Source organism: Phalacrocorax aristotelis, chromosome 15 (assembly GCF_949628215.1).
Source record: "Phalacrocorax aristotelis chromosome 15, bGulAri2.1, whole genome shotgun sequence".
Lineage (NCBI taxonomy): Eukaryota > Metazoa > Chordata > Aves > Suliformes > Phalacrocoracidae > Phalacrocorax > Phalacrocorax aristotelis.
Genome location: NC_134290.1, coordinates 10,451,576 through 10,468,847, shown reverse-complemented (window position 1 = coordinate 10,468,847; position 17,272 = coordinate 10,451,576). Strand labels below are relative to the sequence as shown.

Below are 17,272 nucleotides of genomic sequence, written 5' to 3'. Positions count from 1 at the left end.
AGTCATGTTCACATCCAAAGCTGTATGTATTTTAGAAACATATTCATGTATTTAATTCTGTGTTTTGTCAAATGATTTCCTATGGTGTAATAACTACAGTAGAGGGAATACTGTTATTTACTCACAGTATGAAGATCCTGAATACGAACAGTCAGTCCTTCAACAACGGCCTTGCGCTCCTCCATGGTATTTGGATAGGGATACACATGACAGTGATAGCTGCAGAAAAACAGAAGTTTGCGTTAAATAACCAAACTAAAACAAACCAAATCGCCCAACCCCATGTCCTAGTCAAACCTGCAACACACCATTTAATAACCACGGAACAGATTCAACTGAGTCAGTATTTTGCCTAGTCTTAGTAAGGACTGCAGATAAAAGTGACTCATACAGTTGTCCGTATATTGCATAATTATAATACTAGATGCAACTGGGGGGGACAGGGGGAAGGAGGAACAAATTTAACTTCAAAAACCTTGTCTAAAAGTCAACACTTAAAAGGAAGGGGAGCACAGGGAAAACTAACACGAAAATAACCCAAGTATAAAGAACTTAATATATATTAGTTTTACTTCTTACCAGTCACAAATCTTCTTAACTTTCTGGCCAATTTGTTCACCCCAATAGGACACTAAAAAAACAAACCATTTCGTGGTTTCGCCCTAAAAAACAAAAAAAGTTAAGTTGATAAAGTTTGGTTTTAAGCAACAACTCCACTGTCACATAATTACAGAGCAAAATAACAAATCTGAATAATTAGAAAAAGCTGTGTTAGTAGCATTTACCTTCCACCATTTTAGTGAAGACCCAAAAATAGAATTCAGGTGTGCCCATCTCTCTTTTTTTTGGTATATTAGAGAAAAAAAGTTTTCACGAATAATAAAAGATATATTTTACCATCTCATAATTATTATTAAACATCTTAAATTTAAATGTTACAAATTAGAATCAAAGCCAAACTTAAGAGTGACAGATTAGGCAGTCACAACTGCTCATTTACAGAAAGTTAATTTTATCAATTCAGAGAAAAAGCTTCATAGAAGACCAACTGTACTCTAGACTTTTTTCCTTAACTACTGAATGAACAAATATAATTATTATTAAACGGTAATGCACTGTACAGACCTGGTTAATAAATATCCAAGCAGCCATTTATGCCACATATTTTGATCAAGGTAGACAATCATAAAGTCACTACTGTTCCACAAAAGTCCTGCACTCATCAAGCTGAACCATAATAAATAATTGCCTCTCCTATAGTTATGGTGGCATCAAGACCTCTAATTTTGAAGTCTTACAAGCTCTAATACTTTAAAATAATTTTCACCCCAAGGGCTCTGGGAAATCATTAACATTCATTGCAGGCAGTCCTAAGCAGCAATTCTTCCAAGTTTTATGAAAAGTACAAACAAAATAAAGTGATAGTTACTCACTGTATCTGGATCTTCCAGACATTCATCCAACTCTGCATAGGTAAGAATAGTATATCCTTTACAGGCTCTCCACAGCATTTTTTCAAATGCTTCAACTTTTGCTATGTTAACTAACCCAGATATGAATCTATGGAAAAAGAAAGATTTGAAAAATAAGCTAAAATCCAAAAAAAAAGAAAAATAAACTTGGAGTACATCACCATTCAGGATCACATGGTCACAATAATTTAACATCTACCATCTGTAGAGAAGGAAGCGTCACCCTAAACAGGAAGTAACTAGTATATAAATTAGACTCAATTTCAATTTGGCAAAGAAACAGACTGTAGGCCTGAGCACACAACTAGAATTATATTTGACATTATTTTTTCCCTGTGATAGGAAAGTTCTTAATTTTTTCCTGGTAAGACGCCCTCTACTAATGGTGTTGTAGCGAGCAGTATCTATGTATCATTTTAAAGGCAAGTAGGCAACACCATTAATAATGTTACAACTGACACTGCCGAGTGATTCAAACACTGTGTGTTTATCCTAGAAAAACAAAGTAGAAGAAAGGACTGATTTAGAGCATGTAGAGATTTTCCTTAACACACATACTTGGTTTGACTGAAGTTTTGTGACAGTTTATTTGGTGCTGTCCTACTTATCTCTTCAAAAAATCCAATTTTGTTACAGAGGTAAGTTGGGGCCAGACTCCTACCCTATCTGAAACTGTTTGGCTCATCTGAAATCACTAGAGTGACACTACATCCCATCTTTTCAGAAAACAGCCCACTATTTACAGCAGCTTATCAAGCAGTTTTTTTGAAACAGCACACACTGACAACCTGCCATACGCGGACCACACCTACCCCAGCTTGGCGCCCAGTCTGTGCATACAGTTATAATCCACTAACGGCTCATTTTCCACTGATGGAAATTCTTCGTAATTCGTATGTAAATGGGATTCATACTAGTAAATAAAAGAAAGATCATTCACAGCTTTCAGGGGAAAAAAAAATTCATTCATTCATTATTCTAAAGAAGAAAAGCTAATTAAGCAAATAACTTCAATAAAAATACAAAACCCTTTCCTGTGTCAATTCAGACAGTAAAAATCTTGGGATCTCAAGCACACTGCTCTTAGCAATTACAGTCAGTGTTGCAAAGGTTAAATTTCTCAGCACAATTTATGCATCAAAATAACACAAATACGCCTTCATTTTTAGTTGGTATCAGCAGTAAACAATTCAACAGAGAAATCACAAAGCTCCTCTAAGCTCAGGGCTACATTTTGCTACGTATGAACGCAGCCTGGCACAAGAGGTTGCCAGCCAGGTTCTCTCGATACCGAGCACAAATAATAACAAACGACATACAGGGCTGTAAAGCCTGACACCAAGTCATGTGCTTAACGAGAACAATATGCAACAAAAAAGCCACGACGCACAATCCCCGCCAAACAACATGAGCAGTACCTCAGCTGTTCTCCTGACAAATCTTTGCGTGACCTCTAACATGCATGTGTATTCTGTCAGTTCAAGCAGGTTTTTCCTCAACTTTTCTTTGTTTTTAGTTACTTCCCTCAATTCTGTCTCCAGCTTCTGCAACTGTTCCTAAGAGGTAGAGAAAACATGACATAGAAACAGTTACACTGTTTTGGAAATCAGGAGAGGATGAATTTTAAGCACATTTGCCTACTGCAACAATGGGAATTTCCCAGTTTCTTAATTAACTTAAGCTCCATAGGTTTTATTCCTCAGTCTCCCAAAGACTGCTTTGTACTGAGTAGACTTGATCCTCCACTGGCATCTGTTAGGCCTGCTGTTCTGACCCTAATTTGTGTCCAAACTAAGTAATGCAGACTTGGAATTAGAACTTCAGATAGTACAGGGCGCAAGACGCTCATCAATAGAATTACAGCAAAACAGAATGTAATTCAAAATTATACCTGCATTTTACAAGCTTTTACTTCTAATGTAATACCAGAAAAAGCATTCCAAGAAAAGAGCACCATGTTTTGCTACGCAACCAGCACTGGAAGCTGCAGAGCCTCGGGCATACAGAACTCCCACACACCCTGGAAATTTTGCATCCACAAAAAGACCCTTAGGTGAGTCCCAAAGCAATAAATGAGGCTGAAGGACTACATCTACAGACAACAGTTTGTCTGGAACAGCATAATATGCCAATCCATCAAAATAAAACAGATGACTGCAAACCCCTAAATTAGCTCTGACCCTTTCAACAGGAATTCCGTGTTAAGATCAAATCCTCACTGGCAGTCTTTGAAGTAACACTGGCAGAAAGAAAAGAAAAAAAAGAGCAAAACCAAAAGCAAAGGCTTCTGCTCCCCCTGCCACACCCCTAGAACTTAAGTCATAAAATAACAAGTGATTAAGCCTGATATAAAGTTCCAAGATCCAGAGCTACACCTTTGGCACCTGTAGTGTGGAAAAGTTACCTGGATTTCTAAAATGTGTTTCAGCAAGGGGGCAGGAGGAGCAACATCTCCTTCAGGAAGTGGAATATCCGCTTTTTTAATTTCTTGTACTAAATAGCCTGGAGTGAGAAGAAAAACAGAATCAGAAAGGAAACAGTATTGCCTTATACTTCCTAGAATGCTGCATAACTGACCTTCAGCTGTTATTGATGGTACTGATCACACTGCAGCATCAGGCCCTAGCTATTGTATTCATTTATTTTAGCAACAACACGTATGCTAGAGTCTTCAAAAAGCATGCAAGGAAAGGGTGAAGGCTAGTCCCTCCAGGGAGAAAAAATGAGGGGCTTATGTAATGCTAGGAATCAAATACACAGAACATTTCTGTCTTGAAAGTTTGCAGAAGTAAACTATCTTCTGAAGAGTCCTTTGAAATTTTCCAACCACAAGTCCTTTTTAAGAAGCTTTTAACATTTCACAGGACCTCTTTGTGCTGCCAGATATCACTTTCACTAACCATGCCATCCGCCAAAAACTGTTCTGCTCATCGACCCATGTTTGGAATAAAAAGCATTCAAACAAGGTGGCTTAAGCAACCTTGACAACAAATGCAGCTCATGCTGGGCAGGGAGATTGCTGAAGTTGCTACTGGGATGGTTTGGCATGACCAGCACATGCCTCTGATGAGAGATTACAAGGAAAAGAATCCTCCAATAGTAACTTTTCCTCAGGATACATTGAAGAAATCTGCATATTGGCTGTAATACCCGACATACTCTTCTCTATTCATTAAGTACCATGTGAATACAGTTTTGTTATTAACTTGAAGTATTTCTGAGGGTGCTTGGAAGCTCAACAGTATTAGTTACATAACACGAAAACCAGAGTTTATCTTACAGTCAGGAAAACATCCAGAGTAAAGCTGCCGTTTCCCTAGACAATTTTTTAAGCAGCCAATACCGAAATTGTCTCAACTATTTGTCAGCAACACATTAGCAACTCTTCTTCACCTCTGAGCTTAAAAAAACCCAACCTATATTTAGCAGATAGGTGTTGTAGTCTAAGTGAATTTTACAGCTCACAAAACAGAGGAAACTGAGGTCAGTGGTAAAACACTGGAACAGGTTGCCCAGGGAGGTTGTGGAGTCTCCATATTCAAAATCCCACTGGACACAGTCCTGGACAACCAGTTCCAGCTGCCCCTGGCTTGAGCTGGAGGTTGACTAGGTGATCTCAAGAGGTCCCTTCTGACCTAAACGAATCTGTCATACACTCAAATCTGCTGCAGCGTATCAACATAAGTTAAGGAATATATTTGTACGTTCTGACCCAATCAGTGCTGCCGTCAAGTCATCTCAGCTCCAAAACTCTACATAAAGACTCTACATATGAGTGTACGTATCTGTATTTTTTCACACATATGAAAATTTTAAAAGATTCTGCAGCATTCAGATCATGCAAGACTGGGAAGATTAAAAAAAAACTGTAGCTGAAGCCTCCACTTCACTTCCACTCTAGCAAAATAAACTTTAGTAATGCCACAGATGAGAAAGGACAAACATAAAAGTAAAGCTCACCAAGTATTCTTTCCATTTCTTCACACTTCTTTACTTCGTTCACAAATTTTCTCTGAAATACACTTACATTTGGGTTAAGCTGAAGGCAAAGAACAAAATGCTTATTAGGTATTTAAAACAGCAACCACCCCTAAAAAAAACACAGCTATTCCTGTGACTTCACGGAGACAATGTTGCATGTTTTGTACGTGCTCTCTTTCAAAAAAGTGCTTTTCAGCTAAGAAAGCATGAAAACTTAAAAGGATTAAAGAGTCTTCAAATAGCAAGGTTTTACTAAAGCAGAATTATCAATGCCTTTTGCTAGTTTTGCTCAAATAACAACTAGATCTACTGGAGAAACCATTCCTAATCTGATTTTGAGAGTTTTAAAATACTGCCTAACAACTTCAAATTAGCAAACAAAGCTTTCTACAGACAAATTTTTGCAATGGATTTCCACAGAATCTATTTGAAACATTAAGGTTTGAAAGAATTTTTTTACATACATCCCCATATTATGAGCATACAACGTCTCTACGTATTCAGCTTTTAAATCTGACCCACTGATATATTATTTCTGGAATAAATGGTGTGTCAGATACCTGGAATGGCATCAACATGTTAAACATAACACCCGTGTAGTGATTCTTACAGATTTCTCTCCTACCCACCATATTTACTAACTAGCTGTTCATTTAAGGTCTCACAGCTTTCCCTACAAAGATTTTGCAACCTACACTTCTGAAAAACACTTGGAAGAAATTCCAAAGTCTCCGTCAGCAAGCAAAGATCATATAATTGCAATGAGACAATGCAGAAACAAGGTTAATTATTACCCAACCCAATTTTATGTTAGTCAGGCACACAGTTTCCTCCAAGGTGAACCGCTCCTCCAGGATCAGACATGTTTTACAGACCAGCAGCCTGTGCTGTTAAAGAAATAAGCCTTCAAAACAGCTAAGATGTTTGTATCAATGTGTCAACTGAGGGGACACATCAATTAGCTGTGCAGATACACTCGGACTAAAGTCAGCGTGGTTTCAGGTGGGTAATGGGGTCTCCTACGGGATCCTACTGCAAAAAAACCCCCAAGTTTAAACTGCTTCTGAGAGGCAGGATACAGTCACCGCAAAACACCCGCCCCAGAGCCTCGGGGAGGCTGGGGCTGCCCACTGGCAGTCTGGCTTTCAGGCCGACGCGACAGGCGTTAGCCGCGCACCTGCAAGTCAGAGTCGGGGAACGAGGGAAGAGCAGCGGTCTTGGGAGTCTTTTACATTGCGCCGTCGGAAGGAAACCTACACCTTCCCAACGGCCCCTGCTCTGCCCGACTCGGCTTGGCTCTCCCCGCGTCGCCCCCGGCCCGGGGTCCTTCCACCTGCCCCCCGCTCCCCCCGAGAAAGCCCCGCCGGGCGCCCGGGCCCCGCCGCCACTACTCACGTCTCGGAACTCGGCCAGGCCACGCTCGCCCACCTCGCTGAGGCACTCGTAGGCCGAGCCGCTCTGGAGGAAGAGCTGCGCCAGGCACATGGGCTCGCCGCGGAACAGCGAGCCCATGGCGGGGCGCGGCGGGGCGCAGGGGGGGGCTCAGCGAGGCGGGCGCCGGGGCGGCGCGGCGACACGTCCGGCTGGAACCCGCGGCTCGGCGGCCATGGCGGAGCGGAGCGGAGCGCCCCGGCCCGCCGCCGGCAGCGCGGCCAGCTGCTTCCGGGGGGCGGGGCCGCCGCGGCGGCCAACCGGCGGCGGCGAAGGCGGGAGAGGCGCGGCAGAGGCCCGGACCGGGTGCGGGCTGCCAGTGCGCAGCCCGAACTGGAAAAGAGAAGTACGGATCGATACATGAGAGCTGCTGCAGCATCGCTGCTTTTCGTGAGAGTCAATTATCTGTCCGCCGCTCCAAAAACAGGCGGGCAGGGTGGGTTACTGTGGAAAGGAACCGCCGCCCTGACCCGCCGGGCCGTGGCAGGACAAAGGCCCAGCGCAGAGGCCGACCCCGAGGATCTCTTTGCAGCCCCTGGGCTGGGCTGGGCTCGCCCCCGGGTGCGGCGGGGCACGCAGCGCTCACCCTGCTGGGGTCCACTACGCGCTCCTGCCGCTCCCAACGCACAGTATAGCGCTTAAATTACTTTTTTTTTTTTTAATAACAACCATTTTCACCATACTGTAAAAGTATTCACTTTATTTATCTTTAAATGTTTACATAAAATGTCTAAAAAATGCAGGAATATCGATCCATAAATTTTACCCAAAAGTACTTAAAATATTAACAAAAGTGGTTCTCTTCACATCAGCGTTTTTAAACCAAGGAACTATTCCATAATTTAGAAAACCAAGGGTTGCTCATAATTGCTGCAAGTAAAACAACAAATGCCAATGACAGGCCTTTAGCAAGACACTGGGAATATGGTTCTCCTGGGGGGGAAAAAAAAAAAAAGCATATGAGAGCTAAGTTTTAGTTTGGACAACAACCCAGAACACAGAGATTGAAGTATGTAGACTGAATAAAATAATGGAATACAAAGCAAGAAATTAAGATGCTTCCTACTTCACACTTCGTATAGCTCTAGTCCCTGAAGCTGGGCAGATAACAAACAAACATGGGCAGTGCCTCTGTCCACGCAGCTCTTGGAACAGTGTCCAAGTGCCTTGATGCCCTTTGAAATGCCAGACATCTAACCTACGGAGTCTCCAGCGAAACATGATCCACCACAGTTTTACGCAGAGGAAATTTTAAAATTGCCTTACCGCTATGGCAAGATTTTACTGGAACTCATGTGGGCAGACTGAAAAACACATGCTGCTGAAGTGAGAAACAAAGTCTCCCTCCACCTTTCAAGGGCAATGATGCTTCCTACTTACGCTGTCAATGCTACAATTACAATAGAAGTGGGAACAGAACAGTATCACAAAGTGATAGAGTTGCCTCCCTCCAAACTCTTCAGGGGAGCAAAAAAGAATCTCTCTCTGCCAAACATATTCAGAAAATGTCAATCTTACTCACAAATTACTCCTAGTTGTTATTTTGTTCCACTAGCCTAACTAAAAAATTAATGCATTATCAATGAAAAAATTAAACAGACTTTGGGGACCATGCTTTCCAACAGACAAATTTAAACTCCCTACAACAAAGCATTCTTTCAGACTAAACTCCACACATCTAATTACGTCTCAGAGAAATATGGCCAGCTCACAGCACTCCGCACTGCTGATTATTTTTACCTGTATAAAACCTTGTCAATGGATAAAAAAGTTGTGGCCAGCACACATCATTTCGATTGCAGTCAAATTCCGTGTAATTGATCTGAAAGCTGGAAAACAAACAAACAAACAAACAAACCAACCAGGTTTATTACCTACGGCACCAGAACAGCAGCACAAGTAGAAAAAACAGAGTGAAAAGGTGTCCAGATTACAGGAAAAAACTAAACTAAACCCCAAGCCTCTCATTATTCTTTTATGGCTCTTTCCTCTAATGGAAACAGGAGCCTCCCCTCTACTCCATTTCTGTCGTTTTTGGTCAGATGTTTCTTTTTGTGATGAACATTTTCCAGACAATGGATAGTTTGGGAGCCTCACACAGCACCCCATATCCACTGAAGTTAGCAACACAGAAGGTCTTCCGCTAAAAGCAAGTTCCAGCTCCGCAGGGTAATTGGCAGCCCTTTGTGTTCTTCATGCTCTTGGGGAAGACTGTCACTAACAGAACTGTTACTCAATAAATCTTTGAACCAGGCCTTATTGCTCTGTACTCCACCAAATCACAGTAACCTTTTGATCAACGCTGTTCACATTACATCTGCTTACCATTGCGTGAAGTACCAATGTTTTTACAAAAATTACCTGGTCATTGGAATGGGTGGCTGGGCTGGCACTTTAATAAACTGAACAGAAGCAGTGATGGGAAGAAAGCTGACGCTGTTTTCACACGTAAGCCCGCACTGGAATTGCCAGATGACTGTTGAGTAACTGTAAGAATATGCATAACCATTACTTGAGGGCTGTAAATTGAAATTCAGAGCCTAAACATAACCATGAAAGGACCAAATACACAGTATTTCGGAGGCTGTTGATGATGTCTGGGTTTTCAACACCATGCACCGAGAGAACTTGCAAAGGCTGGAAGTGAGGTAAAGTGGAACAGAATCCCCTTTATTTGATTGGGACTGACTTGGAAAAGAAAAGTGTTTGCAAATTGAAAATTCCCTGTTTCAGGAAAGAATAAAGGATTTACCAGAGCTCTCAATAGCTCTACATTGGGGTAAGCCAGAACACAGGACAGTGTCGTCACTTCCACCACGTGGCAAGAAATTAAAACATCCTTCTAATGGAATGCCCTGAGTGTGCCTACTACTGGCAGCATCATAGATTTTATTAAATATTTCAGTGAAGTAGAAAGATTATCTATGGTTAACCATGAATTTTTTTTCTTACTACTACATTCATTTCAGAGGGAGAAAGGCAAACCTGGTTGCAATCAAAGGAATTTGGACTGCAAATACAAATAAAAGGCATTGTAAAAAATTAGAAATAACAAAAAACATTTTTGTTTGTAAAATTTAATCTGCAGATGTTAGGTAAGCAAGTCTCAAAATGAAACATTTATTTGTCAGATAGGCTGACACACAAAACACTCTACCTCTACCTGATCTGCACAGCAAGAATCTCTTGCTGGGGAATCCCTTGTACTGCACCCACATCAGCAAAGATCAGGTGAATATTCAGATTTGCAGGAATATCGGGACAAATGCCTTTTAAGTTTCCCCTGCTCACATTGGTTTCAGAATTAAATGGATCAAGACCTATGGAGGAGAAGAGAGTTATTTAAATCATAGATTCATAGAACAGTTTAGGTTGGAAGGCACCTCCAAAGATCATCTAGTGCAACTCCCCTGCAACAAGCAGGGCCATCTTCAATCAGCTCAGGTTGCTCAGAGCCCTGTCCAGTGAAATACCAGTAGCTGTCACACAGGTACACAGAAAAACATGTTTTCTCTATATAAAATACACATAAAGAAAAGGAGTACTTTATCAACAGAAAACTAAAATACCAAGTCATATATGTACAGGCTGACAGTAAGATACATATTAGTGCAGTATCTGTATATATACTTAGCTATGTTCATGTGTGTACACATACATGGATGGATGGATCCAGACACACAGAGCAGTACCATTAGGCATTTGAAATTACATTTTTGTTTTATTTTGAGATCCTCCATTCATCGTATGGGCATATTTAGACCATAAACAACACCACAAACCTCACTTACGTATGATTTCCACCCAGTCATTTAGATCACTGTAACTTGAGTTGTCCCTCTTTCCAATATGAGTAGCTTGTATCAATGAATTCAATTTCTCAGTTACGTTTCCTCTGCAAAATAAAAATGTAAGATTACACAAAAAGTAAATCTGTACTGCCTACCACTCTGGGTTGTATTATTATTGTATCATAAGGTCAGTTTCCTCAGAAAGATGTTATCACCCAATAAAACCAAACTTGAACTGGCAGAAGAAATGGCAAAGCATTTCGCCCCAACATAATCCTCACTTGAATACAGGGAGATCTGAGTGAAACCATTATTATAATTATTTTTTTTTTTTAAAAGAAGTGTGATTATCAACCACAGAAAGCTGAAATTTATACATGAACATTTAAAAATAATGTAACAATGCTGATAGTAGGCACTTGTACAGAATCGTGTAATAAGCAACAAAAGGGAAAAACAATTCAACCTACGTAGCTCACCTTAAAAGGCTACAATCTTCATTAATACCAACTTCCAGAATGCACCCAGAGAGCGAATCTAATCCGAATAAAACTGGTGTGTAAGTTGCTGATGTACATAAACCTCTGCCAGCTATGAAACAAAAACATCTTACTTGAGCTTTCTTATATCAACCTTTGATCTCTAGCTTTCAATTTTGTGCAAAAACATCGACCATTAGAATGCAAAACAGCAAGTGGTACAGTTCAAATATAGATACAAGTCTGTCTAACTTAAGTCTTCCAAGACAGCATTAGAGGCTTATCCACTGAAGTTTGAATAAAGGCTAGGGAGTAGTCTAGAAGAGCAAAATTTGGAAGAGATTCTCTCTTCCAAACACATTAAAATGTGTTTTAAAAATAAATTTTTTAAAAAGGTATTTTAGCATTAACTATGGTTGAAGTTGCAATTTCACTAGCCAGTACCTGGCTGCCAAATGTTTAGGCTTCCAGAAATATTCGAGGCATTCATATTTGCAGCTTTCACTGGTTTTCCAACTTGATAACCTAAACATAGAAGGGTAAATCATAAATGTTGCATAAGAATCTTTATGCATTAGCATTGTTTTAATAATAAATGTCATCAGTCCTGAAGTGAACAAACAGACATTTCCATTACAGCAGGAATACGCTCACTTTAAATAATCAATATCTATACAACAAACACCTAAGATCCAATTGGCCATACATTAAGACAGGAAACAACATAAAGAGGTATGAAAGAGATATAAAAGAGTCACTGAATGCAATTTTTTTTCTTTTCACTTTTAAGAGGCAAAATAAAGTATTAATACCTGGATTCCCAAACAGTTCTGCTACATTAGCACTCTTTAAACTTAGAAAATTGACAGTGAATCTCTGCGTCAGTATTTCTGGTAAAAGAAAAAATATTAATTTACTTTTAGATAAGTAAATTAGCAAAAAGTATGCTCTATGTAGGATACAAATTTCCATCCTTCATTAGTAACAGAAGATTCAAAATAATACAAATTAATGGAAATTGGCCCCATAAATTTTCTTTCCAGAGTGCAGGGGAAATCCTTTTTAAGAAGTATTAGTAAATCAGAGATTCTATCACAGAATTTCCATGCTGAAGAAAAAAAAAATCATAAATTGTAAAAGAAATTTCATTATACCTCCTTCACATAAACTTCCGAGGAAGACTGTGACATTTATTTGCTCTATGTTCTTGTCTTTCCAAATGAACATATAATGCTCTGCAAAAGTTACATTTTGACAGAGAACCTCAGCAGTATGAAGGCTTTCTGGCAGAAAGGAAAAAAAAAAAGGCCATAATGAAAAGCACTGCTAATTACAAAGCTATGTTACTGTAGCTGAAAAAGAACACTTTAAAAAACTCTAGAAAAATTCTGGAAATTATAACATTCATCTTTTTGAGAATTTATTTTACTGTTTAAGTCCCATCTTATTAGGACAGTACAACAGTACAATCCACTAGTTTATCAATATTTTAACATCAGCGGTCCCAGGTCATTTTGTAGTTAAACCTCTCTTGAAGAACCCAGCACCAGACCTTACATCACCAGCTGATGCACTTCTCTGGACTCAGGACTCCTACTTTCACCTCATCCCTCCCAGGGAGCCATCGCTGCCCAGAAAAATACATTAGCTTGCATTCCATTAGTTTCATTTCTGCCGTATTACCCTCCCACTGACTGGGAGCCACTGTTCTACATCAAATAACTGCTTCATTGGCTGAAAGAGGCCCTTAAAACGGCACAAAAGCTTACAAAACACAGACACGGATATCTGCTTACAGTCTGCCCATCCCAGAGATTTTTTTAAAGCTTTCTTTATAGTTTTGGATTTTTTTTTCCTTCTCAATAATTGCTTTTAACGTAAGCTATGGGACCCGATTTCCTGACCAACTTTAAATGAAGTTGGGGTAAATTAAGTACCTTCAGGTTTGCAGTAAGCCATACAGGTTACTGTTTGAGCACTAGATAACACAAAAGAATTGCAGCAGGTAAACATTTTAGGCATCAAAATCATCCATTTCTTACATAGTCTGGGGAGGTAAGAAACATATTTATTAAATGGAAAAGACGTACCACTTTCAGTGATGAATTTGCCCATGTCTGTGACAGTCCTATAGATGACATTTTGTTGGATGAAGTCTGAGAATAAAAAACAAACACTGCAGTAATCCTGACTAGTAAAAGAGACAGACATACTGTTTTCATATCCAGAGTGCAATCCTCGTTGTTAGGAAAATGGAGTAGAAAATTATTTAGAAAATTAGGTAAAGGACCAAACAGTCTATGTATTTTGACAGCATAGCTAGTTACATCTGGGTCTTACAGACATAATATAGATGAATAAAATTAGGCAATTACAAAGCATATAAGAAGTTATCTTCATGCTGGTAATCATATTATCTCAAACCCCAGAAGGACACTTCATAAGTAAATGCTTCTGTAATGCAGAAGGTAACCACTTCTCAATAATTCTAAAATGATGATACTGCACCGTCTTGAGAGAAAAAGGCTCTGCAACGGTCTGAAAATAGGAAGTGGGAGAGATGCTCTGTGCTGTCGTGTGTAGCCGTAACCAGCACGAGCCACCAGAAACAGATAAATGAGAAACAAAGGCCAATCCCACTATTTCTTATATCCCAAATCTTGGGAAACAGTGGGACACTTGCTGGGCCATCAGAAACAGGAATAGAACATCCCCAAATGCTAAACTATAGCCACCAGGTAGCAAAGATATTACACATAGCTACCATGTCAACAGCCCTTGGGTTTGTTCTGTTCCAGCAGCTCTGAGAAACAAAGCTTATTTCTGTTGGGGTTTATGCAGCATACCTCCAGTACCACTGTTTATCCTCACATCATGGGGCAGTCCTTCCTTGTAAGATGCTAGATGGGTAAGGCATTTGACATCAAAGTTCTGGAGATACGCAACAGGGGCATTTCCAACACACTGTCCAGCCATGGATTGCTGCAGGTAGTTCAACAGAAGTAAGTATGTTGGACCCTTTCTAGTCCCTCGCTTTTTATTTTAAGACTAATTCTTAATGAAATGCTCCAAGTGTGTACTACAGCCATATGACACTTTGACAAACAAGTAATCTAATGTCATCAAAATAACTCAGTCTGAAAGCTGTGCTTTTTAAAATTTAACCTGTCTCTTGCTGCAAACTAGTTTCAATGTACGATATGGCTTCATCCTAATTTGTCAAAATAATTATAACCAACAAGCTTCTCTAAAATGCAAAAGGAACTCAAAAAAAGTACATCGAGATGACTAAGATTCAAAGGGAGAACCAACTATAGCATTCAGTAATGCAGCAGGCAAACAAAAAACTGCAGGAATATGATAAGCCATAAACTATTAATTGGGATGCCAAGCTGGCTTTTACTTCTTGAAATAATTAAAATATTACCATTTGGGGGATGGGCAGGGGGATGAGGAAGGATAATGTTTACTTTTAATAATGATTTTGTGGTTTTTTTGTGTGTGCGAAAAATATATTCCAACACTTCACAACAGGTACTTGCAGAATCTGGTTACAAAGCCATAGGAGTGTGATATATGGAGGCTATTGAAAAAAACAAGAAGAACCAAAAGCTCCTAAACATGTTTACCTGGGGAATGGTAAAATACTCATTTTCCTCTGTCATAATTGGATTTCCTTGACAGTAACCAGTGAAGTGTTTCCCAGGAGAAGTTTGTAAAGGAATCTTAAACGGAGGAACTCTGGGTATAGAACTGCAAACAAGGTCAAAAATTAAACAATTCTTTGTTCTCTACCTCACACAAATAATTATACATTTGTTTTCATGCCCCATGTTCTTGTATGGTACCAATGACATTTCATGACACACTAAAATTTCAATTTTAGAATAACTTTCATTATAAAAAAAGGTTGTTATCGGTTGCATGCCTAATGCATGTGTTGAGAAAACAAATTTTCTTAAGACTTACAGAGAGCCATGATAAAAGTAGCCAAGAAATGGTGTATTGTTAAGAGAAGACTGTACACAAAGGAAAGGAAACCAATCAGGTGTATATTCCATTGACCGAGAAGAGCACAGCTGATCAAAAGGTGGATTTACATCCCCACCAAACACTCCAGTGAAACATGATTCATTGAATAACTGCTTCAAGTCTGGCGTACATTCCTGAAAGGGAAAAGACAGTCATTTTTTAGCACAGTAAGTGCATTACCATAGGCACTATAGATATAGTGAGCAACCTGATCTAGTCGAAGATGTCCCTGCTCACTGCAGGGAGGGTTGATGACCTGTAGAAGGTCCCTTCCAACCCAAACTATTCTATGATTCTATACTTACAGGTAAATCAAACCAATTTTGTAGAGGGAGGTCATATTTACTGTTAGAAACACTGGAAAATCCAGACGAGCCCTCTCGCCCCATCTAGTCTGAAGCATTCTGTACCTCTCTCTCCCTCCCCAGACAATACAAAAAGCCTAGAAATTTCAAAACACTTAATCTAAGTTTAATATGAAATAAGTACCGGATCACAGCAACAACGAACATCACAAGCTCCTGCTGTCAAGTCACAAGGACAGGAGCCCAATGGCTGAAACACCTGGTTTGGGATGATTGTTGCATTTTCTGCATAAGAATTAAAAAAAAAAAAAAAAAAAAGAAGAAAAAAAAAGAGTGAAAAATCAGACTAAATGGACTGGAATCCAAATAAATAGACCACGCACATTGCAGTTTATTCTGACTGTACACACCTTTTGTTAAATTCCATTAATGATTATTCAGTATCTCTTACTGCTGCCTAAATCCCAATATTTTTTTTTCACACATAGAGGGAAAGAACAGCCAAAATGCAATTTCTTCTTTAGCATATCTAAACACTTACCTGACACATTTCCTGTAAAGGAAGAGTTGGCATATATTTCAGCTTGGATCAGGAGATGTGCCAACATTACTGAATCACGGCAAGCTAAAACCTGAAGTGTTTCAACCACACAGAGAGGTGTCGTACAGCAGTCAGTAGCATTGGGCAAACACAACTCCAGATTTCTAGTCAAGCTTATAGTCACTTTGGAAGTGTTCTGAAAAAATGCAAAATAAAGTTTGACAGCTTTGACGGCTTGTATTAAGTTTTCTTATTTATACCACTCATCAGTTTCTGAAAGAGAAGTTTCAGTACTACTGTGTTTTATCAGCGCTACAATGCAATAATATTCTTCCTATATAAAATCGGACATTTGTTGAGCGTGGAATGACAAAGGGTCTGCTACTGAGATATGCAAATACAGTGAGGATATGAACCGTACACAGAACATAAAGGTGTGCACACAGATTAAGTTACCTCAGAAATCACATTCACAATTCTAAAGAAAAGAACAAACGCTGAAAGGTGAATTTCAGTTTTTACAGCTACCTTCAGTTGAAAACTGGAATGACTACAGAGTTGATAAAACCCCTAAGGAATTACATATAACACTGAAGGCAAGTCTAACAGATATAGATGCTCCAGAGTACATGCTGTATAAAACCATTACTTTTTAATTTCTATTAGCTCCTTCCAGCAGATCTGAAACAGTCTCAAATGCTACAGCCAGCCAGGAAGTACAGGCAGTTCTGGAGAGGAGGAAGACAACAAGGAACCAGTGTCAAAGCCGCACCTCAGCAGACTCCAGCAACGGCATCCACACAAAGGTATATGTCAAGGAAAAAAGACAAGGGCAAGACATTCAAACTGGGTTGTTAGTACTTTAATGTTTTGCTAGTATTTCAGTAGTCCTTAATACAGTTCAAGCCTTGCCATTTTAGGGTACAATCAGTATTTTACGTACCATACCAGGTGTTACATTCAAATTCCAATCACCAGCTCTTTTACTTCCACTGCAGTTTGCAAGCTGCAATCTTCCTACATCAAAACAAAAATTTTAAAAGTACTCCCCTGCCATTTAGACTGGAAAACAAGATGTACATTTAAACTCCTTTTATAAGAAATCTTTTGGAGTTCCTATTTCAGTAACTATTAAAGCACTAAATGAAATGCATTGCTGTTTCTCCATTAGTTTTAGTGTCAAAAATATTAATAATTCAAAAATATTTATTTACATACTACTGAATGGGAAGTGAAGTGT

General features: G+C 39.4%; 1 protein-coding gene across 1 annotated transcript in view; it reads right to left on the bottom strand.

Annotated features, from left to right (window-relative positions):
• The window catches only part of LOC142065030 (V-type proton ATPase 116 kDa subunit a 2-like), a 29,884-nt gene that overhangs the window by 11,325 nt on the left and 1,287 nt on the right, over nucleotides 1-17,272 (bottom strand). Inside the window, exons 3-27 of the mRNA XM_075110748.1 lie at nucleotides 16,976-17,049; nucleotides 16,033-16,228; nucleotides 15,676-15,776; nucleotides 15,124-15,320; nucleotides 14,784-14,907; nucleotides 14,001-14,136; nucleotides 13,245-13,310; nucleotides 12,309-12,437; nucleotides 11,967-12,044; nucleotides 11,599-11,679; nucleotides 11,155-11,266; nucleotides 10,676-10,779; nucleotides 10,048-10,204; nucleotides 9,246-9,371; nucleotides 8,625-8,713; nucleotides 7,708-7,817; nucleotides 7,031-7,217; nucleotides 6,849-6,988; nucleotides 5,433-5,511; nucleotides 3,877-3,974; nucleotides 2,891-3,028; nucleotides 2,285-2,385; nucleotides 1,434-1,560; nucleotides 580-662; nucleotides 126-219 (exon numbers count right to left, since the gene is read on the bottom strand). Of these exons, the coding sequence (XP_074966849.1) occupies nucleotides 126-219; nucleotides 580-662; nucleotides 1,434-1,560; nucleotides 2,285-2,385; nucleotides 2,891-3,028; nucleotides 3,877-3,974; nucleotides 5,433-5,511; nucleotides 6,849-6,988; nucleotides 7,031-7,217; nucleotides 7,708-7,817; nucleotides 8,625-8,713; nucleotides 9,246-9,371; nucleotides 10,048-10,204; nucleotides 10,676-10,779; nucleotides 11,155-11,266; nucleotides 11,599-11,679; nucleotides 11,967-12,044; nucleotides 12,309-12,437; nucleotides 13,245-13,310; nucleotides 14,001-14,136; nucleotides 14,784-14,907; nucleotides 15,124-15,320; nucleotides 15,676-15,776; nucleotides 16,033-16,228; nucleotides 16,976-17,049 (2,927 nt within the window). The remainder of the gene's footprint in view (nucleotides 1-125; nucleotides 220-579; nucleotides 663-1,433; nucleotides 1,561-2,284; nucleotides 2,386-2,890; nucleotides 3,029-3,876; nucleotides 3,975-5,432; nucleotides 5,512-6,848; nucleotides 6,989-7,030; nucleotides 7,218-7,707; nucleotides 7,818-8,624; nucleotides 8,714-9,245; nucleotides 9,372-10,047; nucleotides 10,205-10,675; nucleotides 10,780-11,154; nucleotides 11,267-11,598; nucleotides 11,680-11,966; nucleotides 12,045-12,308; nucleotides 12,438-13,244; nucleotides 13,311-14,000; nucleotides 14,137-14,783; nucleotides 14,908-15,123; nucleotides 15,321-15,675; nucleotides 15,777-16,032; nucleotides 16,229-16,975; nucleotides 17,050-17,272) is intronic.